General features: G+C 39.1%; 1 protein-coding gene across 2 annotated transcripts in view; it reads left to right on the plus strand.

Moving 5' to 3' along the window:
• Window positions 1–20,890, plus strand: part of LOC138052692 (sentrin-specific protease 7-like) — a 60,932-nt gene that overhangs the window by 35,650 nt on the left and 4,392 nt on the right. For both annotated transcript variants that reach the window (XM_068899246.1, XM_068899245.1), the window contains exons 10-25: window positions 289–423; window positions 1,097–1,139; window positions 1,630–1,682; window positions 2,935–3,049; window positions 5,949–6,025; window positions 6,625–6,662; window positions 7,156–7,223; window positions 8,461–8,557; window positions 9,778–9,894; window positions 10,602–10,715; window positions 11,797–11,889; window positions 12,209–12,305; window positions 12,983–13,146; window positions 15,508–15,573; window positions 15,650–15,737; window positions 18,183–18,251. In XM_068899246.1, coding sequence (XP_068755347.1) covers window positions 289–423; window positions 1,097–1,139; window positions 1,630–1,682; window positions 2,935–3,049; window positions 5,949–6,025; window positions 6,625–6,662; window positions 7,156–7,223; window positions 8,461–8,557; window positions 9,778–9,894; window positions 10,602–10,715; window positions 11,797–11,889; window positions 12,209–12,305; window positions 12,983–13,146; window positions 15,508–15,573; window positions 15,650–15,737; window positions 18,183–18,251 — 1,434 coding nt within the window. The remainder of the gene's footprint in view (window positions 1–288; window positions 424–1,096; window positions 1,140–1,629; window positions 1,683–2,934; window positions 3,050–5,948; window positions 6,026–6,624; window positions 6,663–7,155; window positions 7,224–8,460; window positions 8,558–9,777; window positions 9,895–10,601; window positions 10,716–11,796; window positions 11,890–12,208; window positions 12,306–12,982; window positions 13,147–15,507; window positions 15,574–15,649; window positions 15,738–18,182; window positions 18,252–20,890) is intronic.

Genomic DNA, 20,890 nt, shown 5'->3' on the forward strand with positions numbered 1-20,890 from the left:
CTAGAAAACAAAATGCAGCAGCAGGAATAAAGTACTGTGTCAAGTTGCTGCACTACCGCACATACTCAATGCGTGCCTTTTTTTTTTTGAAGGATACGAGAGATCTAGAGCCAGTAATCTCAGAATTAATAGACTTTTAAAAACTCTGCCCATCTGTTTGTTGTTTAGTGTTGAAGGTGGCTCCAACAGGTCAGGTCTTCATAGTAGCAGTCATAAGTATGAATCCTTAAGTCAAACTGTAGATTTCTGACAAAATTAAAGTATTGAGAAAAAATGTTAATCTTGTAGGAGACTCAACCTGCCACTAAGAAGAAGTCTGACATTTTGCATGGTTACACCAGAGATGATGCTGAAATAGAAATAATGATCAGGCAGGATGTTCGTATCGGTACCTTGGCTTGCACTGCAACAGAGCCACTCAAGGTCAGGAAATGGCAGTCTTTAAAATATTTACTTAAGAAATAGAAAACATGTACCACATTTCTATCGAGTTATAGAAACACGAGTGAAAGTTGGGAGAACGAGAAATGCTGTGGGAACACGAGCCGTAGGCGAGTGTTTCCACAGCTTTTTCGAGTTCTCCCAAACTTTCACGAGTGTTTCTATAACTCAATAGAAACACAGAGTACATGTTTTCTATTTCTTTTAGAAAACAATGCGACGAGAATAAGGAAAACAACTTGTTAACTCTAATTATCAAAATGTAAATTCTCTTTGCTCGTGCCGTCACTACGTCAACAGCTCGTGCTACAGTAGTTCTGTGTCTCCATCGAGTTATAGAAACAGGATTTTTAACCAATCAGCACGCATATTTTTCTTAGGACTGTTTTCTAATTGTTTCTTATTAGACACGAACAGTACAATTTTGTCCCAAATGGTACTTTGCAATAATTTTACTTAGGCAGCTTCACTCATATAATTAGAAGCAGCAACAAAACCAAAATTATTTTTGGAAACGTTTAAGAAGTGCCAAATGGAAACAAAAGACGAAAGGTGACAGTACAAGCAAGAGTACAGAAGAGAGGAAAAGAGAAGGAGAAAACTACATGAAAGAAACTTGTAATGTATTTATTTATTTTTTGTCTCCCTTCTGCAGATAATATGCAAAACTGATGAGATAAAACTTGGTGTTGATTATGGTGAGTGTACTTCAAGGGTTTTGGACAACTTTTTTGTGGTTGAAAACTGAAAGAGTGGGATAAGCTGTTGGACATTGTTTTGTTTTCTGTCTGAGCTTTTGAAGACAACCTTTTTTAAAACCCTTTTAGAAAAGTCCCCTTTAAAACTCCTCCTCATTCCCCCACTTCCCCTTGCAAATTGACACCCCCTCCCCCCCACCCCAAATCTAATATTGTAAAAAAAAGCGCCTACCAATATCACTTTTGGGCATTGTGGCTAAAACGTATCGTAAGCTGTTCAAGAAGCCATGTGAATAACCAGTAAATACAAAATTGACAAATGCATTTAATACGAGATGACTTGTCCCTGGTTGCACATAAGTGTATGGGCAAGCAAGGGGTGGTTAACTGAAGGAAAAGGAGCCCCTCATCCATCACACGCGATACTTGCTGGGACGGGATGATTTGGTGCTTACCGGTACATGCCATTCTCCTTTTTCCTTTTTTCAAGGATTGAAAAATATGTCGTTGACCATTGCAGGAAATGATCTTACCTCGTTCAAGGTGTGTTACATACACGTGTCATTTTTCACACATTCTTTCTTATAGGTCTAGGAATTAATAAATTAAATCAAGTGTACATTGTAAATAATGCAGTTAATAATCAGTTATAAGTTGAACTTTACAAGAAGAAGAGATCAATACAGGCTGGCTCAGGGATGTAGATAATAGCCGGAAGCTGGGAAAATTGCCCGGCTGTGAATGCGATTTTTCTGGCTGTAAAGCACTTCTTCTTTCTCCAAGATGTTTTTAAATGTTGTCAGAAGATTTTATTATTTCGTTTGTTTACACCTTCATTGATGTCTTACCTGAACTGAAAGGATTGTAAACACTCCATTTAGTGCGACGATCGCATCATTTGCATTTCATCGTCCATTTTGCAGGCTCAATGGGCTGCGGTATTTGTATTTCATGTACGCGAAATAATGAATGCCAAATTGCGTATCTCTGACGGTTGAAATATTATTACTTTATAATGTCGGGAAAAAGAAAGAAAAATGATTCTGAGGCCGTTGGTATCATGACATTTTTTAAGTCTACCGAAAAAAAAACACGCTAAGTTCTAAGGAACCAACTGAATGCCCTTGATTTTGCCCCCAAAATCAAGGAAAATCCATCTCCGAGAGTATGCATTTTCAAAATTTCCCGAGGGGGCATGCCCCCGGACCCCCCTAGGTATAGCGTGCCAAAGGCACACTAGTGTGGGCCTTCGGCCCAAATACCCGCCTATCATTTCTAGATTCCTGCCTGCTAAAAACTTTAGCTACATCCCTGCTGGCTGTCGATATGTCATTGTATAAAATTTATTGTTTAGTTTTGCTTGTCAGGGGAGAAGGGTTGGTGAAAGCACTTTCTTTTCACCAATGTTGGTTCAATTCCTAGACGTGGGGTTATATTGTGTTAAATGAGTAATCATTGTTGGCTGTGATGTTTCTATTTTAATTGTAATTTTTTTTTAAATTTTAATCCTGGCCATCTGGTTTTCCCCGCTCATCGAAAACCAACATTTCATTTTTGTATTACGTGAAATTTGATCATAATAATAGATTGAACCTTTTGGTGGCAGCCATAGTTTTAACTGTTTTAACTCTTTAAGATGTACTTCTTTTTGCACACAGTTCAGGGCTGTTGGATTTAAGAAACCTCCTTTCGAATAAATTTTCGATCCCTAGACACTTTGTTAAATCAAGGTATCTCAGTTTGTATTTGCTTGTTCTCTACATAATCTGTGTCATTGGCCATTCCTTCTCTGCAGATGAGTCAGTCTTCAAACCCAAATGTCATTGTGTTGGGTGTGACGCCAGGATATGCCATTAAATTATGTCAAAAACTTCCTAAGCAGAGGAAGTTCCTCAATCCAGGAAGTGCCAGTATGTTGGTCAAGTTGATCGTTAATTTTTTTTCCTCAATGAAGTAATGACCCTGGGAACAATTTGTTCTCCCCTTTAATTGTACATTGTATGTCTTTCAAACCCATTCATTTGTATGGTGCCTTCCCAAAATAGTGCATCAAAGAATTCTGATGCTTTTCAGTACTTAGAGCCACATTGCTTATCATTTTAACCCATTCACCCCTTAACCGGCCTAAAGCGGCCATACTTAGTATTTTACTCTGTCTATTGCCAGACGATTTTACTCGTGAATGGGGAACCCCCAGGAGTCAATGGGTTAAAATCAATGTGGCTTCAAGTCTATTGTCAGACAATAATATTTCATGGAATGCTTTTGTTCCTTGCAGAGATGTATCCACAGCAGATTTTCAAATGTGAAAAATTTGGGGGTGCAGCTAATTACATGTAATATTTGAGAATACTTTTAAGAAACTGATCATTTAAATTAATATTAAGTACATATTCGAGGGAAGGGATAAGACTTCATTTTTGTGCAATTTATAAATCTGAAAAGGTACTGCAGCAACAATTAAGAGGCAATTAATAGATTGAATATTTTTAATGTGCAATCTATTAATTGCCTCTTAATTGTTGCTGCAGCACCCTTTCAGATTTATAAATTGCACAAAAATGAAGTCTTATCCCTCCCCTCGAATATGTACTTAAATAATATATATTTAAATGATCAGTTTCTTACAACCTGTTGTGCCTGCCGATTCGTCAATCAAAATTGAGAAGTATGGGCTGTCAAAGCTCCATCGATCACTACTGAAAACGTCTGAGGAATATGTATGCTGTAGGAACTGTTGGCTCCAGTTGATAAATGATCTAGATCTCCTCAGCCAAAAAAAAACCAAAAAACTAAAACTGAATCTCAATTTTCTGTAAAAGAGCATCATGTATTTTAACAACACTTCTGGTTTAATTTAGGAAGAACAAATATACGTAAGCGATACACAGTTCATCATCGGCCTGTGACTTTGCTATGGCCAATGTTATTAATCAAGGGATTGAATACATTCATGTTTCATGTTAATTAAACACGTTATTTTTAACACTAACTGCAAAAAAGTTGCATAATTTGCAAAACAGACAAGTTACAGTACATGCAAAACAACAACCGAGACGATGAAAGGTGTGCTTCCGGAATAAGCATCAGCAGGGTTGCACAAAACAAAAAATTGACATACTTCACCGTTGGGTTCCCTGTCATTTCGCTGACGATAAACAAACCAATCCTTGAAATTCACTTGGAAAGCATACAACAAACTGAACTTCAACTGAAAATGTTAAATTATCATTGGCAGAGATCAAAAATGTCGCCGATCAATCTCGTACTCAGAGTCTTTGGGCTTTTTGGTCAGCTGGTGAGAGCCGGGAGAGACGCTGGGATAATACACTTGAACAATTTTTTTGATTGGTCACTTGCATAACAATGGCAGTCCGACAGGAAGTCTGTAAGTAATATAAAGAAGCACCACACTGGAAAGCCCAGAATTTGGAGGCAGATTCAAAATCTAAAACTAGTTTAAGTGCTGTTTGTTTTTTCTACGGTCGCTGTTTTCCCCTAACTAAAAGTACCTCAGAAATATAAAAATCACAAAAAAAAAGCAACATGGTTTGAATTATGTCTAACATTTTCGACTAACAAATAACAGCCGTTTTAACACGGAGATTTTCCCACACTGCTAAAACTGATTACCGTTGCTATGAAAACATTACATCAGTCTCTTTGGGGAAAAATCCGTAGAAGAAGGTCTTGTCAAAGCCCTTCAAAATTACAGAAAACTAAAATGTAGTAGGACATTGCTGTTGTTTCCACAAAAATGTGTCGAAAACAGTATGCACAAGGAAACCGGAACCCCATGTTTTCTGGGAAAACGGAGCCCATTACCCAAGGGTCTCTGGGCACTCACCCGCTGACCAAAAAGCCAGAGGACTCTGGGTACGCGATTGGTTGCCAACTGTCTCACCTAAAAAATAAATAGCTCACATAACGTCACACAACACGTGGGAACTCCTCAAGTTGGACAATAATTTTTGTTGACAAAATGAAATCATTCGACTCCAAAAGAAAATAACAGCTCACCTTGAAATTTGAGAACTCAATCATTTCTCCATAGTGAGAAATGGGAATGTTTTTGTGAAATATGCTGTTCGCATGTTTTTCCTGTCCTTTGCATCCCAGGACGCAATAATGCACTCTGGATACATATCTGCCTTGCAAAATTTATTATTTTTTTATGAATGTGTTACTGTGGATCTTGACACAATGCACCAAGGGATCTCTCATGTATAGGACAGTTTCTGCAGTATGTCACAGCTGCCATGTTGGTGGATGAAAACAAAAGATTTGCCATTAACTTCTTTTGTTCGTCCAACAGCATTTTGCACATTGTACCACTGTGATCATTTTCTCTAGAAATGTGTCATTAAGCACCCATTGTTGGTGAAAGTCTCATTCTATCTCCAAGTATGGAAGATTGAGTCTCCCTTTGATGAACTCCTGCTTCATACAGTTTTTAATATCACAGGCTCATTAAAAGAACACATGCTGAAGCCGCCCCATTATTCATGAGTATTTAATCGCCCATCTTTAGACGGAAAACACAAACAGTTTCCTTTCGTTAGGAGTTAAGTATTATCTTAACCTAAAAGCAAATTTTACCCCAACTTTACCTGAATTATATGACACACTTTGTGATGTGTTTATACAACTAATTATTAGTTGTGCCCAAGAGTTGCCGAAAAAACTGACAAATGGTTTGAAAAAGTTTCTCACCATAATGATCACCACAAAAGAAGCCACTGCACTGTGCATAGGTAAGGAACAGAATGTAGCTAACTTGATGTGGTGTTGTTACCTTGTTCCTTTTAGTATCAGCTGAGAGAGATATTGTTCTTGAAGTGAGTGAAAATGTAAAGCGAGAAGTGATTGCTGATGTAGAAGAATGGGTATGTTCTACAAAAAATTGTTAGCTGCACTCCTCTTGCATCAGTTTTTAGTCTAAGCAGGTATGGAGTACACGTAAAAGCAGATGGTTGGTAATTTCTGTTCAGATTCAAACTGCTTGCCAAGCTTTTGTGTGTTTTGTGGCTCTTTGAAGGAAGCATGAATTAAAGTAGTGCCTGACAGGTTGATGACACAATAATGTTAGAAATTAACTAATGACCCAAATTTTCTAATTATCATGATCAGAATAATTGTATCACCAATAATTAACAATTATTGGATGAGGTTGAGCATGTTAGCGATAATTATCAAGGCCAAAGTTTCAAAGTGTTTTGAATGATTTTCAGCTATTGCGATTTTTACAAGTCTTCTAAACTGCACATGTACTAAATAGCATGCAAGTCAACTTGCGTTAAGTGTCACATGAATCACATAAATTTTGCTCAATATTAATGAACCTGTTGTGTTCATGAGTGCATCATGTGACCTGTTAATTTAGATACACCAAGATGCAGGGCTTCTCCCAATGCATACATTTAGTGTCCCTTTAGCAATGTTCAGTGTTAAATTTCAAATTGAATTTTGATGTTTTTTTTGTCAGGTGACAGATAAGCTGTCCAAAGAGTTTGCCGAGTTGAGGTCAGTTGGGACATTTTCATGTCTCACACTATTAAAAAATCTTTCAATTTATCACAAAGACACTGACAGTATAAAAGAGATCACCACACGCTCTGCTTTTTTATGAACACATTATTTTAAGCAACACAAAAATCGAAGGGAACATGTAGAAGATATTTCCAGAGCAAGAAAAGACAGTGAGGATTGTAAAACAACAGCAGACAAGATCTTATTATAAAGTCTAGAAACAATGTCATTAGGGGCTTTGTGTGGCACAATTTAACACAGAGTTCTGTTTGCGTCTGTGATTGATATTGCATCTTTGTTAAAGTGCTTAATGCTATTGCAAAGCTTTATGGATATAACAATGTCTGTATGTACACTGCTGGATTCCCTTTTACTCTTTTTAGAAAATTGAAGCAACTTTCGTAGCAACCTCAGTAAGGTGACTTTATCAGTTACAAGTAGGTAGAGCCTTCTTCTGAAACGAAATAACTGAATGTGTTGTTTACAGCTTAACGGAAGTGGATAGAATCAAGTCGTTCAAATCCTCACCTTCCACTACCAAGGAACAAAAATCAGGTGTGACAATAGGATCACTGCTTTGTAACATTTGTCTTTGACAAACGATATTATTGTTTGTTTCTCTTGAATTTGTACAGCGCTAAAATCTGTGAACGGAAGTCTAAGTGATCCTCACTTTTATTTGGACAATGTAAGCAATTGTCTCTAATGCACACCTGAAAAATTCACATAGCTTCAACAGGATTTGAACTCATGACCTCTTTGAATGCAGGTGCAAGGCTCTACCAACTGAGATATGAAGCCACTCAGTTGGGAGCGGGTCAGTTTGTTTGGGGCATGTGTTACAACTGTGAAAGGACTCGTAGCTACAATAGTTGGTAAGAACATTGCACAGGCATTGCAGAGGTCATGGCTTTGATTCCTTTATCTAGAAGCCAGCTGAATTTTTCAGGTGTCTGTAAGGGACACTTTCTAAAATTGTCCAGATGAGTGGGAGGATCTCTTCTCCTTTTCGTCCATAACCTGCGCTTACATACATACAGTAACATACATACTTAATTGACCGCTCCCCATAGGGGATTTTCAGGGCCAATAAAACACAATCAACGAAACAGCAGAACACAACAATAGACCTTATTCACGATGTCCGCCATGTTGGATTTGCTATTATCATGCAAATTAGCTACACACTTCTACAACACAAGTTCGAGAGGTTATAACGAACACCTTAGCCACACAGATGATTTGTTTCACGTTCATTGAATGTTTATCACCTAAGTAGTCAAATGGAATGATTACACAAGTTACTTAGACCTTTTTTTAGTGAAAAATGAGCAGATAACGAAGTAGAAAGTCAAAATGTCAAAGGCAATCAAAATATATAAAATTATCATAAAAGGTACTTAATTCTAAATTCCAAAATGTACTTTTAGCAATGTTGTTTCAATATTTCGACTGGCCGATTTTCCGCAATTTGCCTTTTTTCCAATGTTTGCCCCCAGCATAACACATGGCTAATTTGCATGACAATTTGAAAACCAACATGGCGGCTATCGTGAATAAGGCCTATTACAACTGTTAAGAATCCCAACTGGCCGGAGGCAAACCAGTTGGCTATTTACAAGTGCAGCTAGGAAGTTGAACCAAGGACTGCCAGGAACAAATTCATCGAGTGGTTGAAGCGGGTCTTGAACCCCGGATCTCCGGATCTCAAGGCAAGCGCCCTAACCACTGGGCCACACTGCCTCCTTAAAAATATATACATTGTAAATTAGTATCTTCTCTCTCCTTTCAGAGCCAATTGAAGCATCATCTACGCCTCTAACCACTCGAAGCAGGACGTACAACACAAGAGCAAGCAGCTACAAACAGGCAGCCAAGACAGTTGAAAAGTATGGTGATACTTCTTGTTGCATTGATTAGTTTTTAATATTGTCTCCCTTTCCCTGACACCTAAGACTAATGAACTTGTACTTTGTTTTCAGCACCAAAACTGGCCACACCTCGTGAACAAGGCTTACCTTGCTTAGGCTCTACCGTAAGGCGTAATCAAGAGGTGTGGCCAGGTTTGGTGCTGAGACCAAAGTACAATTTAATTAGTCTTAGGTGTCAGGGTTGTCATAAAGTGTGGGGAGCTAGGCTGCTATAATTTCCCGTTTTTTTGAGCTGACAAATGCGATACCGAGACAGGGGAATGCATGATGTCAATAATCAGGTGTTGAAAGGGGGTAACTGGGATGGGGGGGGGGGGGGGGGGGGGTGTAGATAGGTAGATAGACAGACACTTTTTCACTCAACATGTTGCCGAATATAACTTGAGGAACTTTGAGGGTAACCTTGCTCTGCCCAAGCCCAGTACTAATAATCTGAAACAAAGTTTCTTTTATAGTGGGGCCTGTAACTGTTTGTGGAACAATTCGCCCCAACACTTAAAAAATGCTGGCTCTTAGTCTGTTGGGCAGTTCAAACGTACATTGTACTATCAGGCAGGTATTCCCCCCTTAGGATTTCCAGACCGCAATCATGTAAAACAGTTGTGAAGCGTTTTTACCTTTTTGGCTCAACTGATTATTTTTCATGTTTTAAATAAAGTTTTACTGCAACTACCTCTGCCAACACCACCACTTCCACCACTAATAGTACCACTACCACCACCACCACCACCACTACTACCATCACTAACACTAACTCTCCTACCACCACCACATGACCACTACCATTACAACCACTAACACAACTACTGCCACCACTAACACTACCACCACCACCACCTTCACCTCCACTACCACTACCACTGCCACCTCCACCTCCACCTCCACTACCATTACCACCACCACTACTACTACTACATGTACCGTAGTATACAATATCTTGTATAAGTTGTGAATTTGTTTGTTAAAGCTGGATTTGTACAAATGTACAGTTGCTTGTCATGTCTGTAAGATCAAGCTCATATGTTGATGCTATTTAATTAAACACCTTGTTCTTTGGTTGCAAGATAGGAATCCCTGTGTTTCTGACAGAAAGAATGGGTGCAACTAAAAGCAGTTACAGATTTCTTTCACTGGTTAATAGTGAGAGACTGATTGATTCATGTATTTCATGTTTGCAGGCTTTTTGTGTACCCTCCGCCCCCTCAGCCTGGTGGGATCACAGTTACGTCAGACGACATTCGTTGTCTCGCTGAAGAAGAATTTCTGAATGATGTCATCATTGATTTTTATCTTAAGTAAGTGGAGTAAAGGCAAAATGTTACCCATGCCCGCGAGTACTTCAAGAATAGTGTTAGACCAAATCGGCTAACTGAGTGTTGTACCCCTATTCAAATCTCCTGGGCCCGGTTGTTCGAAAGCCGGTTAACTTAATCCAGGATTAGCATAAACGTTTGCTTCAAGTTTTTAAATTTTTGGTGAAAGTTTCTTTTGCTTATTTTTGTTTTTCAAGATTGACATCTTTTAATGTAACGTTTTGCTGAATATCAGTGTCAAACAACAAGTGGGAGTAGAGAAATAAACTCCTCGGTTAATTTTTAATCTGGAATTAGAGTTAATCGGTTTTTGAACAACCGGGACCTGGGGTCAAGGTTCTTTGTGTATTGTATTTGCATGATAATGTAGCATTCACATTTAAATGATATGGAAATACCTGGAACAAAACGTCTTATTCCCAAAGGGTTTGAAATGGTATAGCCCTATTGTCCTCGGCTTTCAAACCTGCAGGATGCCAGCAATGGCACACAAAACTCCAACGAATCTCCAGTGACTCAAAATCCTGTTCATTGTGCTAAGGTGAAGTGAATATTGATAGCGCCTTGCTCGCTGTGAAAAACGAGAACGAAATCATTGGGAATGGAGCGCATGCAAGTTTCGAAAGTAACCTAGCAAGTTTTTTTCTCATACAGCTTGAACATTTTTCCTCTGATTTCTTCTATGGCAGGTTTGTCTTCTATGAAAAACTTAAACCGGAGGACAGGAAGCGCACACACATTCTGAGCTCATTCTTTTACAAGCGTCTTACGCAGAGGAATAACAGTTTAGACAATCACGGCAGGTTAGTGGAGAAAGTTGATTGTAAATGAGGAAAAACCACATCGCAAATTGGGTGCCTGCCACACCCAAGAGATTTTACATTATTGCTTGGCAGCTCCTGGACGGAGATTTCTCCCATGGCTGGCGAATTCGGGCGACCCAGCCATGAACTCCTAATCCGCAGAAAAGACAAGCACCCTTGAAATGAAAGTTGGAATATCATCGCAGTTACTTGTAGATAAGCAGTCGCAAGCAAGCCTGACATTTTAATTAAGGCTTGATCTCGATTGCTGTTAGCTGTTTTCAGGTTTTCAGGCTCCCGAATATCGCTTCAATTTTTGCGCAATCGGTTCCCGCGGAAACCAGTTCATTTTGTTTATTGGGGGAGAAAAATCTGCGATTGGACCTTAAAAATGAAACGAATATTTCAACACGAGGCAGTGCTTTTTGACATCTACAATGTAAGATGGATTCACTGACAGACTCTTTGATTTTTTTTTAGAATGTATGAAGTTTCATACATGTGTATTCGAACTGCGGAAACGAAATAATTTTTCCTGGTAGTCTTCAATAAGTAAAGACTTCCGCTCGCCTAACTAGCCTTGAGATTTGAAGTGTTGATAATGAGGATGATGATTATGACTATTGGTGTTATTTTTATTATCATCATCATCGCCGCGGATTGCGTGATTTTGAATCCCGAACAGGAACTGCCGAACCCCAAGACTTGAAATGTAAGCTATTGGAAATATAATCTCAGTGAACTTTAGACCTTTTTTTGTACTGTATGAGAAGAGAGTTTTCAGGGACAACGTGTCAAGCCAGAATCGTGGGAGAATAAATAACTTTAAAATTACATCATGCGTGAGATTATTTGTCGCGAGACCCGTTCACGACGTCATTAGAAGCCTAACGGACAGCCAATATGTCGTCTAGTTTCAGTTGACTTGGTAACCCTTGTAATTCTCGAGCAGGAAAATGTTAATTAGAATAAAGAGAGTAGTATCGAAAGTTTTCAAAATTCTGTTGCATTTTGATGTTTATCTTGACGACTACACCTTCGTTTGACTTTTATTTATATATTTTTATATTTTTATCCTTAGCACTCCAGACAGAATGCATTCTCAAGTGAAAACATGGACCAAGAATGTGGATATATTTGAAAAAGACTTCGTATTTGTGCCAATCAATGAAAAGTATGTTCCACAGGTTGAGACTTGCGCTTTCAGTAAGGTTGCACTCTTTTTATTGAGTGGTTGCCGATTGAGTATCCCGAGACCAATAGTTCTGTGGCCTATCATAGCAGTCGAAGCAGACAAATGGGCCAATCCTAGCGCAAAGCGTACATAGACAGCCGGAGCTAACCACGGGAAAACGATGTGATTGTGTCATTAATGTGGCGCGAGATTGTAAAGCCAATTACGAAGCGAAGTTTTGCAAAACCAAGCCCCTTTTAACCCTCTATTGGAATTCCTTTAATATTGCTAACAAACTGGCCTCACTGTCTTGTTCCAGTTCGCATTGGTACCTTGCAGTTATTTGTTTTGCTGGACACACCGAAGCCACATACATAAATGAAATCACAGATGAAGATGACGAAACCGGTTCCAAGGTATATTTTGGCCATGAAAGATCATTATATCTAAGAGAGTACATTGTCCTCATCAGTCATGTTACATTACGGCAGAAACCGTCAAGATCAGTGAAAGCTGTGCAGATAATGCAAACGCGTTAAAAAACCTAAACTTTTAAGATTCCCTTACAACGTCCTGAAAGCACTTGAAACTGAAGTGGTCATTATTGTTTACTAAAAACAAAACAATAATGCAAGGTTGGTTGTACGGCTGTGAGGATACATATATTTTATTATTATTTTGTTTTTTAGTATACAAATTATTTGCTGGTTAGATCTCCGAAGATCCGGCACTTGTACTTTGTTCAGCTGGGCCTTGCATAAAAAATTGTCTACATTATTGTATAGCAGTCCCTGACTGTTTTACTGAACGAGATCTACAAATATTAGGGCCTTTGAATTTAACACTTTACACAGTGATAATTGCAAATTTTCTACTGACACAAACGTACCGCACCGTTTTACTTGAGCTGTAAAAACACTCTTGTGTGGCGGATTCAAAGGTTTCACAACCAACATTGGTCATTGATTCGGTTACTAGAGTGTCCTTGAGTTGTCCTCGAGTCTTCGGCCTTAAAAAGGTTAACATATCCTATGTAGAAGACGCTTCGTTGCTTTTTGGTGGTAATTTCATTAGTTTTCCTCTAATTTTCTAGGATAAAGACTCGGAAACGGGAACCGACAAGGAATCAGAGAATGACAATGACGGTAGCGAAGAGGAAGACGCCGATCTTGAGTTACCTGCTCTTGCCAAGCTACAGTCTGCATATTCGAAACACAGGAGGAAAAAATCCCTGTCCAAACAGACCATAAAATCACAGTAAGTTCAAAATGTAAACTGAACGATGCTTTACCTTTCGGTCGCGGTAAACATTCTGCACAAGAAACGCACTTGTCCGTACAAAGCCAAAGAGATTGAACTCTTGAAGCAAGTCGTTTTCCGCGGCCATACAGAGAGGAGCTTTCACGATTTCTTTGCTCCGAGGCTGAAACGATCAATTTGATCGCAAGTCTGGAATATTGAACTTGGCATGTTCAGTTTCACAATAATCGTAACTTGGCAATTTGTCCCTATTTCTGCAAACTAACTGTACGAAACTAGACTGTACCATGATTTGTATATTCGACGCCTGAACTCAATTCCGTGTTTTATCCCTAATGTAGAGGACTGCACTCTTAAATAAGGTGTGTTTTCATAACCTTGTGAGTTCCCTAACACACCAAGGTGTGCAGTGGTGACACACCTTTTCACTGTTTTATTTCACAGTTCGAGAAAACACACCATTGTGTGTAAGGAAACACATAAGGTGTGTAAAAATTACACACCTTTGTGTTTATGAATAACACACCTTTAGATCAGTTTGCAACACACCATAAATTAATGAGATGCAAATGTTGTTTAACTGGAGAGATCTGCCAAAGTCATCCTAACACACCTTTAATGGCAACACACCTTTACTGTGTGTCTTTTTGTATCACGTTATTAAAGTCTCAAGCTCATGTCAATCTAGGGAGCAGGGATAGTGCAGTTGTGATGAGAGCGCTGGCCTCCCACCAGTGGCCTGGGTTTCGATTCCCAAACTTATCGTCACATGTGGTTTGAGTTTGTTGGTTCTCTTCTCTGCTCCGGCGGATTTCTGTTCAGTGTCCCCACTGAATTAGTGCCCCCGCGCGAAATTTCCGATTAGTCTTTGCACACTGTTGTAACATGTCAAGGAGATGACAAAAATGTAATAATAAAGGGTGGGGTGGGGTCACCGTGCTCGTCTTCCTGGTACGACGCTGACGAACACGGGTATTTAAACCACTTTGACAATTGAGGCGCATCCCTTATGTTGGACAAATTTGGCTCGATTTTATAACGGTAATCAATGAGATAACACAGAGCCTAGTGTAATTCTATGGTTGGTTCACGTACGTACCTTAACACTCCAAAATAGATTTATCTTTAGTGTGGGCTGTTCAACTAGTAATGGCTCCTTGCGTACAATTTTATGAAATTGCCAAAAAACTGGCCATAGATCAATTTTGGCTGGTTTTGTTCACTACTTCATGAAGACACCGTTCTCGGCAAACATGTGAAATAAAAAGTGGGGGTCACCGTACTCGTTCAGGAGAAAATAGGGAGCTTAAGCAAAGGCGTTTTTGAGCAACGTACTTCAACAGGAAGTGAAGCGTTTTCCTTTTCAAACTGCCTTGACGCCACCACATTTGTACTGCTCAGCGTCTTTAGTGTTATAGAGACGATTCCCTGGAGGATTTGGGCGAAACCACTACCGAAGATTGTGAAACGTCCACTTCCGGTTGACGCACGTCGTTTCAAAAACGCCTTTGCTAAAGCTCCCTGTTAGCCATTCCCTGACGGATTAAGCTTGGCGTCTGCGTTAATCAGTAGCAGAACAAAAATCAAGTAGTCTTTTTTTTTTCATGTGAGGGGAAAGAGGATTACCTGGAGAAGAACATTTCTAAACAAAAAAGAGAACCAACACACCGCCCAACCCAATGATGGCGCCGAGCGCATTTTGCCATTAGTCGTATCAATAAAGATGATGATGATGATGATGATGATGATGATGATTATGATTATGATTATTATTATCATCATTGTTATTAGCATTAGGGCGAGTTTCAATCGAGTGTCGTAAAACCAAGACCAAAGTAATCACTTTGGCCAATCAAAAAGGACGGAGAAAATCCAGTAAACCAATCAAAACTCGAAGTAATTACACGCAGCCCACACAAAACGCGGGAAAATGTGCACGCGCGAGCCACGATTGGTTTTGGTTTCACTTCTGATTGGTTGAAAAAGTGGCGCGAGAAGTTTAAACCAATCACTGAGTGAAGTAATGCATAACCAAAGCAATTCACTAATTACTTTCGACATTTAATTGAAAACCGTTGTATCATAACCATCACCACCATCAGCATCAGACATCGTTATGTCAGACAGTCACAGTGCTGTAAGCGAGTCCTGTCGCCACTTCATCAAACTTGCTTCCACCTTTTGAGTGAATCTCAAAATTAATTCTAAAAAACCGAAACATTTTACACTCCTCTCTTATGATGCGCTATGCCTGCTGTTTCTGTGCTTGATCATGTTTGAAAAGACTTCAGAGACGAAGTTTTGTTTCAGGTTAAGACCAGTACTCGTTAGTAACATCAGTGTTTTTTTCATCTACAGGCCATGCATTTTGGTGTTCGACTCCCTGGGGGGACAGCGAGCAAGGTGTATGTTTAATCTCCGAAAGTAAGTGAAAATTGGGATAAAATGTGGGTTCTTTCTATTTGTGTCTTACTGTTTTTTTCTGTTTCTTTATTGCCAGTTACCTCCAGGTCGAATGGAAGGTACGGCGGAAGGAGTCTGAGCCCAGAGAATTTACGAAAGACAACATAAAAGGCAGTCACCCTAAGGTTGGTTGTGTCGATATAGGGGAATCTTTGTTTACTTTTTTTTTCTCATCAGCACAAGGCTATCGTTTCCGAATCAGTCAACCAAGAATAAAGTAATGAATATTGAAATTGCATTGCATAATGATACCAGATAGAGCGACTTTCATATGACCTTGAAAAACAAACGTGAAAACAGAACGTAGACAAAAATGCAAAACATTTAATTGGCTTATCGAACAAAAACAAACGAGCACGAATTTTCATTGGCTTAGTGAACGCGGATGCTAACAACGTCATTTCTCCATGGAACTTCTTGGAAAGCGATTGACATTTCGCTTTGACGTCATACGAAATGCTGTGATGTGATTGGGCAATCGAACGTTTACGACACATATTAGGAGTTTTTTGGCGGGAACAAGGGGAAGCTTTGTTTCAATCTTGCCAAACATTGGTCCGTGAAACAAATTGCGAAAGTCGCTCTATTCTCTGAGCAACGAAAAATCGGAATCAGTTTTTGGTGGCTTTTGACTGGCTCGTTGTTGAAGGCTTAGAGGGGCACTGTCATACTAAATTTACTGTTTTTATGTCAACACTGGGTAAAAATCTAAATTAGTATCAACTCTAGCTCATACGTTAAACATTCCTGACAACTCACTGATATGATACGAAATATAATATGGCACAAAGAGCTAGAGCGACTTTCGTATGACCTTGAAAAAGTGTTCGCTTTTTGTTTCACGAACCAATGTTTGGCAAGATTAAAACAAAGCTTCTCCTTATTCCCGCCAAGGAAACTCCTAATATGGGCAGTAAACACTTCGATTGCCCAATCACATTGCTGCATTTCAAATGACGTCAAAGCCTAACCTTCCAGAAAGTTCCATGGAGAAATGACATTGTTTGCATCCGCGTTCACCAAGCCAATGAAAATTCGTGCTCGTTTGTTTTTGTTCGATGAGCCAATTAAATGCTTTGCATTTTTGTTTACGTTCTGTTTTTCGTTATTTTTCAAGGTCATATGAAAGTCGCTCTATTCGTATTTAACTTTTCGCGACTTTCAGAGAACAACGTCTCCAAACTTGAAAAAACTGGCCAATTTTTTCAAGTTTCAAGGCTCCATCCTTGGCTGCAAACAACAAAAAAAAAGCTTCAGTGCACTTCAGTGGCCATTGGCAACAAAACTACAGCATTAGTTTTCGTATTTTTTGGTCTTCATTGATGCAAAGACTTCCTTTATTGTTTTGAATTTGGACTAAAATAGCCGCCCCTTTAAGATTGGAGATTTAAATACGTTTCTGTTTCTGTGAGCTCCTATGTTAATGAAACAAAGAATTGTAGACAATGACGTCAGCAAAGATCCCCTTACAGATGATGGTTAATTAACAAAAGCCAAGGTTACGATATTTTGAGCAACTTTTTTAACGTCACCCGCAAACAAGGAAACAATGTTGCGGAAGCAAATGTTTCCCCGTTTGCGGCCCTAGGAAACATTTGTTGCCGAAGCAAAAATGTTTCTGAATTGTTCAAAAACGTTTTGCTTCTTCGGTAAATGTTTCGTCGTTTACGCGCCGAGGGAACATTTCGGGAAACAATGTTTCCTCGTTTGCGGGCGCCATAAGACTCAAGAGTGGTCATGTGAAACTCCTTCATCAGTAAAATAATCATTACATGATTACTAAAGAGATGGTTGCAGCAGGGAAATGGCCATTATCCAGATGATTGTAACAAACTTGAAATCCATCGGGTCGACTTTTTCCTTGGAAGCCCACATTCAATCCGTTCTATTTTGAACCAATCTCGTACCCAGTCCTCGGGCTTTTTGGTCAGCGGTTGAGCGCCTTGAGAAACATGGGGTTCCGGTCTTATTGCGCATGCTTGAGTTTGAATGGAAACAGAAAACAGTAAACAGAAGCAATAAACGATTGACTCAAAATGGCGGATTGAAAGTGTTTGAGAAACAAAAACTTGAGCCTTGCACACCATAAAAGAAAATGGTTTCTTTTCAAGGAGAAATACCCATTAGCTTGTTGTAAGAGCGAGTGAAAGCTTTCAGTAAGTGTATTTTTAGTGTTCGGCGTGTATTCCGTCGTGCAGAATACCATCGTACAAGTAACACGATCAACAATTTTTTGCGGAAACGACATCAATGTCCTCTTCTACTACATTTTTATGTTTCCGTACTTCTGAATGACTTCGACAAGACCTTCTTCCACGGATTTCTCGACAAAGGGACTGTTGTACTTTCTAGTGTTGACAGTTGGCCTTATAGATGGTTTTCACTTGACGTCACAGCAGCCATGTTGGTGCACAGAACAAAAGAGAAAAAAGTCTTTTGGGAATTTGACTCTATTATAATGCAAAACATGAGCCATAATTTGCTATAGTTTTGCGCACCGACATGGCCGTCTCATCACGTGATTGAAAACCATCTACTCGCATTATTTCTTTTTTCCCCGCTATCTACAGGTGCCCCAGCAAGATAACTTTTGTGATTGTGGTGTGTACGTGCTACAATACATGGAAAGTTTTTTCAAGGTAAGTTAGCCAACAAACAGAAGAATCTATGCATGCTCTTCGGGCAAACGTCTTCAAGAATACAGGCCTAGAACATGATATAGCCAATTACGGGTGAATCGTTGTATAGCCAAAGCAAAGCGAAAAATCGCGTGCTATGTTGTCATCGAATCAGTAATTCGTCAACCAATACACCTTATTCCAAAATGGCCGCCATTTAGACATTCTTCGGTTTTTATTGAATTTAGATCTTGATGCCTCGTTCAAGGCAAAATATTGTTTTGAACTTTCTGCTCAAGAACGAGGCATCAAGGGCTAATTTGAATAAAAAGAAAAGAATATTTAAATGACGGCCATTTTGGAATAAGGTCTATTTGCGCACATTTTTCCTAGATTTGAGTCTGCTGCATCTATTTTATTTGACACTTTGATTTAAAACCAGGAAGTTTAAAGGCCCGGGCAAACGTCTCCAACATCCGTTCGATTTTGTTGAACGATGCTGACTGCTGTGGTGTGCGAACGGTTTCAATACATCATCAACATTTGATTCAACAAAGCCCCACGAGAGGCCTGGTAGAGGATACGGACTTGTTACTATGGATACGGACATGAACATAACATTGAGAGACCGATTAGTGCGCACGCGCATACCCAACAATACCGAAAGAGGGTGGGCATTTTCATTCAACACTCGCGATAACAAACGAAATGTTGAATGGTTGTTGAAGCAAAGTATAAACGCTTTTAAACTCGTGCAACATCGATTCAACTTCGATTCAGCATGTTTCAACACGGTTTCAGCATTGCTGTTCAACAAAATCGAACGGATGCCGGGCCTTAAGGAAGGTGCCTACTAATTCAAGGGTATTTTTGCCGCGGTTTATGATTATGCAGCAAATGTAGATCTTAACAAGTGTTATTGAAATGGACGTAAAGATAGCAGAGTAACAATAATTCTCAAAAAAGAAACGACAGTTTTCAATTTACAATACATGTTTCGACATACTCATGTCATCTTCAGTTGCAAATGAGCTTTTTTAACGGTTCTACACTTGAATTTATATTAAGGTACGTTACAAAATTACGTGGCAGAACTTGCGTACAATTTGAATATGAAGTATGAAATGCGCAGGAAACAAAAATAGCGCACATAGCAATAAAATAAAAGACAAAAGAACAGCGTAATTAATTTTGGGTTTTTGAAATCCAAAAAGAAAATTGGGGCTAACCACGCATTTTTCAAAGATAATTGATGAATAATATTTGTAAAGAGCTTTAAAATACAAAGCAATATATGGCGTTCTTTCCCGAATTGAAGCTTAATTATCTCTCAAAAATGCATGGTTACCCCCCAATTTTCTTTTTGGATACCAAGAGTACTTACTAAGATCTACTTTCCCTGGATAGTTTTAAACCGCGCAAAAATATCACTGTATTGGTAAGCATCACCGGTAGGAAACCCAAGTATCTCGAGATGTGCAGAACGTATGCGCAATAACAATAATAGGCACCGTCCTTAAGCAAAATGGAGTTTAAGAAACCACGACGGCTAAGGCGATGAAAATGGCACCTCAAAATCTAAGTTTGAGCTTGTCTAAGTATTTCACGGCTATTCCATCTCGTTTATGGTGTACATTATGTGCGAAGTATCCTATAAATGGATTGGTACGGACGGATTTGAAGTAAAGAAAGAGAATAAAAGATTTGCTGCGGTATGCCCACGTTGTCGTCGAGACCTCAAAGTGCTACTATGACCAAAAAATCAGTTCTTATTTTACTTTGGATTTCAAGACTACGTTAATTAACTAAGTACTAAGTGACCCAATTTCAAAACGACACTTGTTTATTTCAACTGGAATTTTCCTCTTTAAGGGTACGCCATTACTAACTTTAAAATCTTGAGAGAGCTGGATAGAGGAGAAAATGACGTCAAAGACTCGCTATTTTAAGAATGCAATGCGTGTGTACGCGGCTGAATTAATATGAACCACGGGAGTTGCGGGATTTCAAACTTTTTAACTCTCGTTTTGCATATATAGTAAGCTGCATTCACGTACTGCGATTTTAAGCCAGGAAGTAAATTACGCTACTTTTTCCTGGATCCAATCCTCTGATGTTCAATCGGTCAGTTTTGAACGTGAGTAATGGCGGACCGTGAAATCCAAAACTTACACTCAAAGTAAACAACCTTTGGATAAAAGTCAAAACTCAGACTTTTGCCAGTCAGTTGTGAAGCAAACACATTCAAAATCTGAAGAAAAAAGGAAGTGATTTTATTTTTTTCTTTAACCAGAGTAGAACTTTAAAATTGGACATTTCAAGTTGTTGTTGTTTTGACGAGTACGGGAGAGAAGCTTACAAAAATGCGTGCAGCACGATCATCTTTCCTCTTAACCAATAATACCAATGCTTTATGGCGTTGTCGTGTCTTAAACTCCTTAAGACCGCAACGACAACGCCACAAAGCAAGAATATGATTGGTTAAAAAAGGAAAAGTACTCGTTCTGCACGTGCAGCACGAATGTCCGTGCATTTCCTCGGCGCGCAAACGAGGAAACATTTGCTGAGGAAGCAAAATGTTTCTGAACAAATTCAGAAACATTTTTGCTTCCCGGAAAGCATGTTTTGTTTCCGCAACATTTGTTTCCTGTGGTCGCAAA

Source organism: Montipora capricornis, chromosome 6 (assembly GCF_036669925.1).
Source record: "Montipora capricornis isolate CH-2021 chromosome 6, ASM3666992v2, whole genome shotgun sequence".
Taxonomy (NCBI): domain Eukaryota; kingdom Metazoa; phylum Cnidaria; class Anthozoa; order Scleractinia; family Acroporidae; genus Montipora; species Montipora capricornis.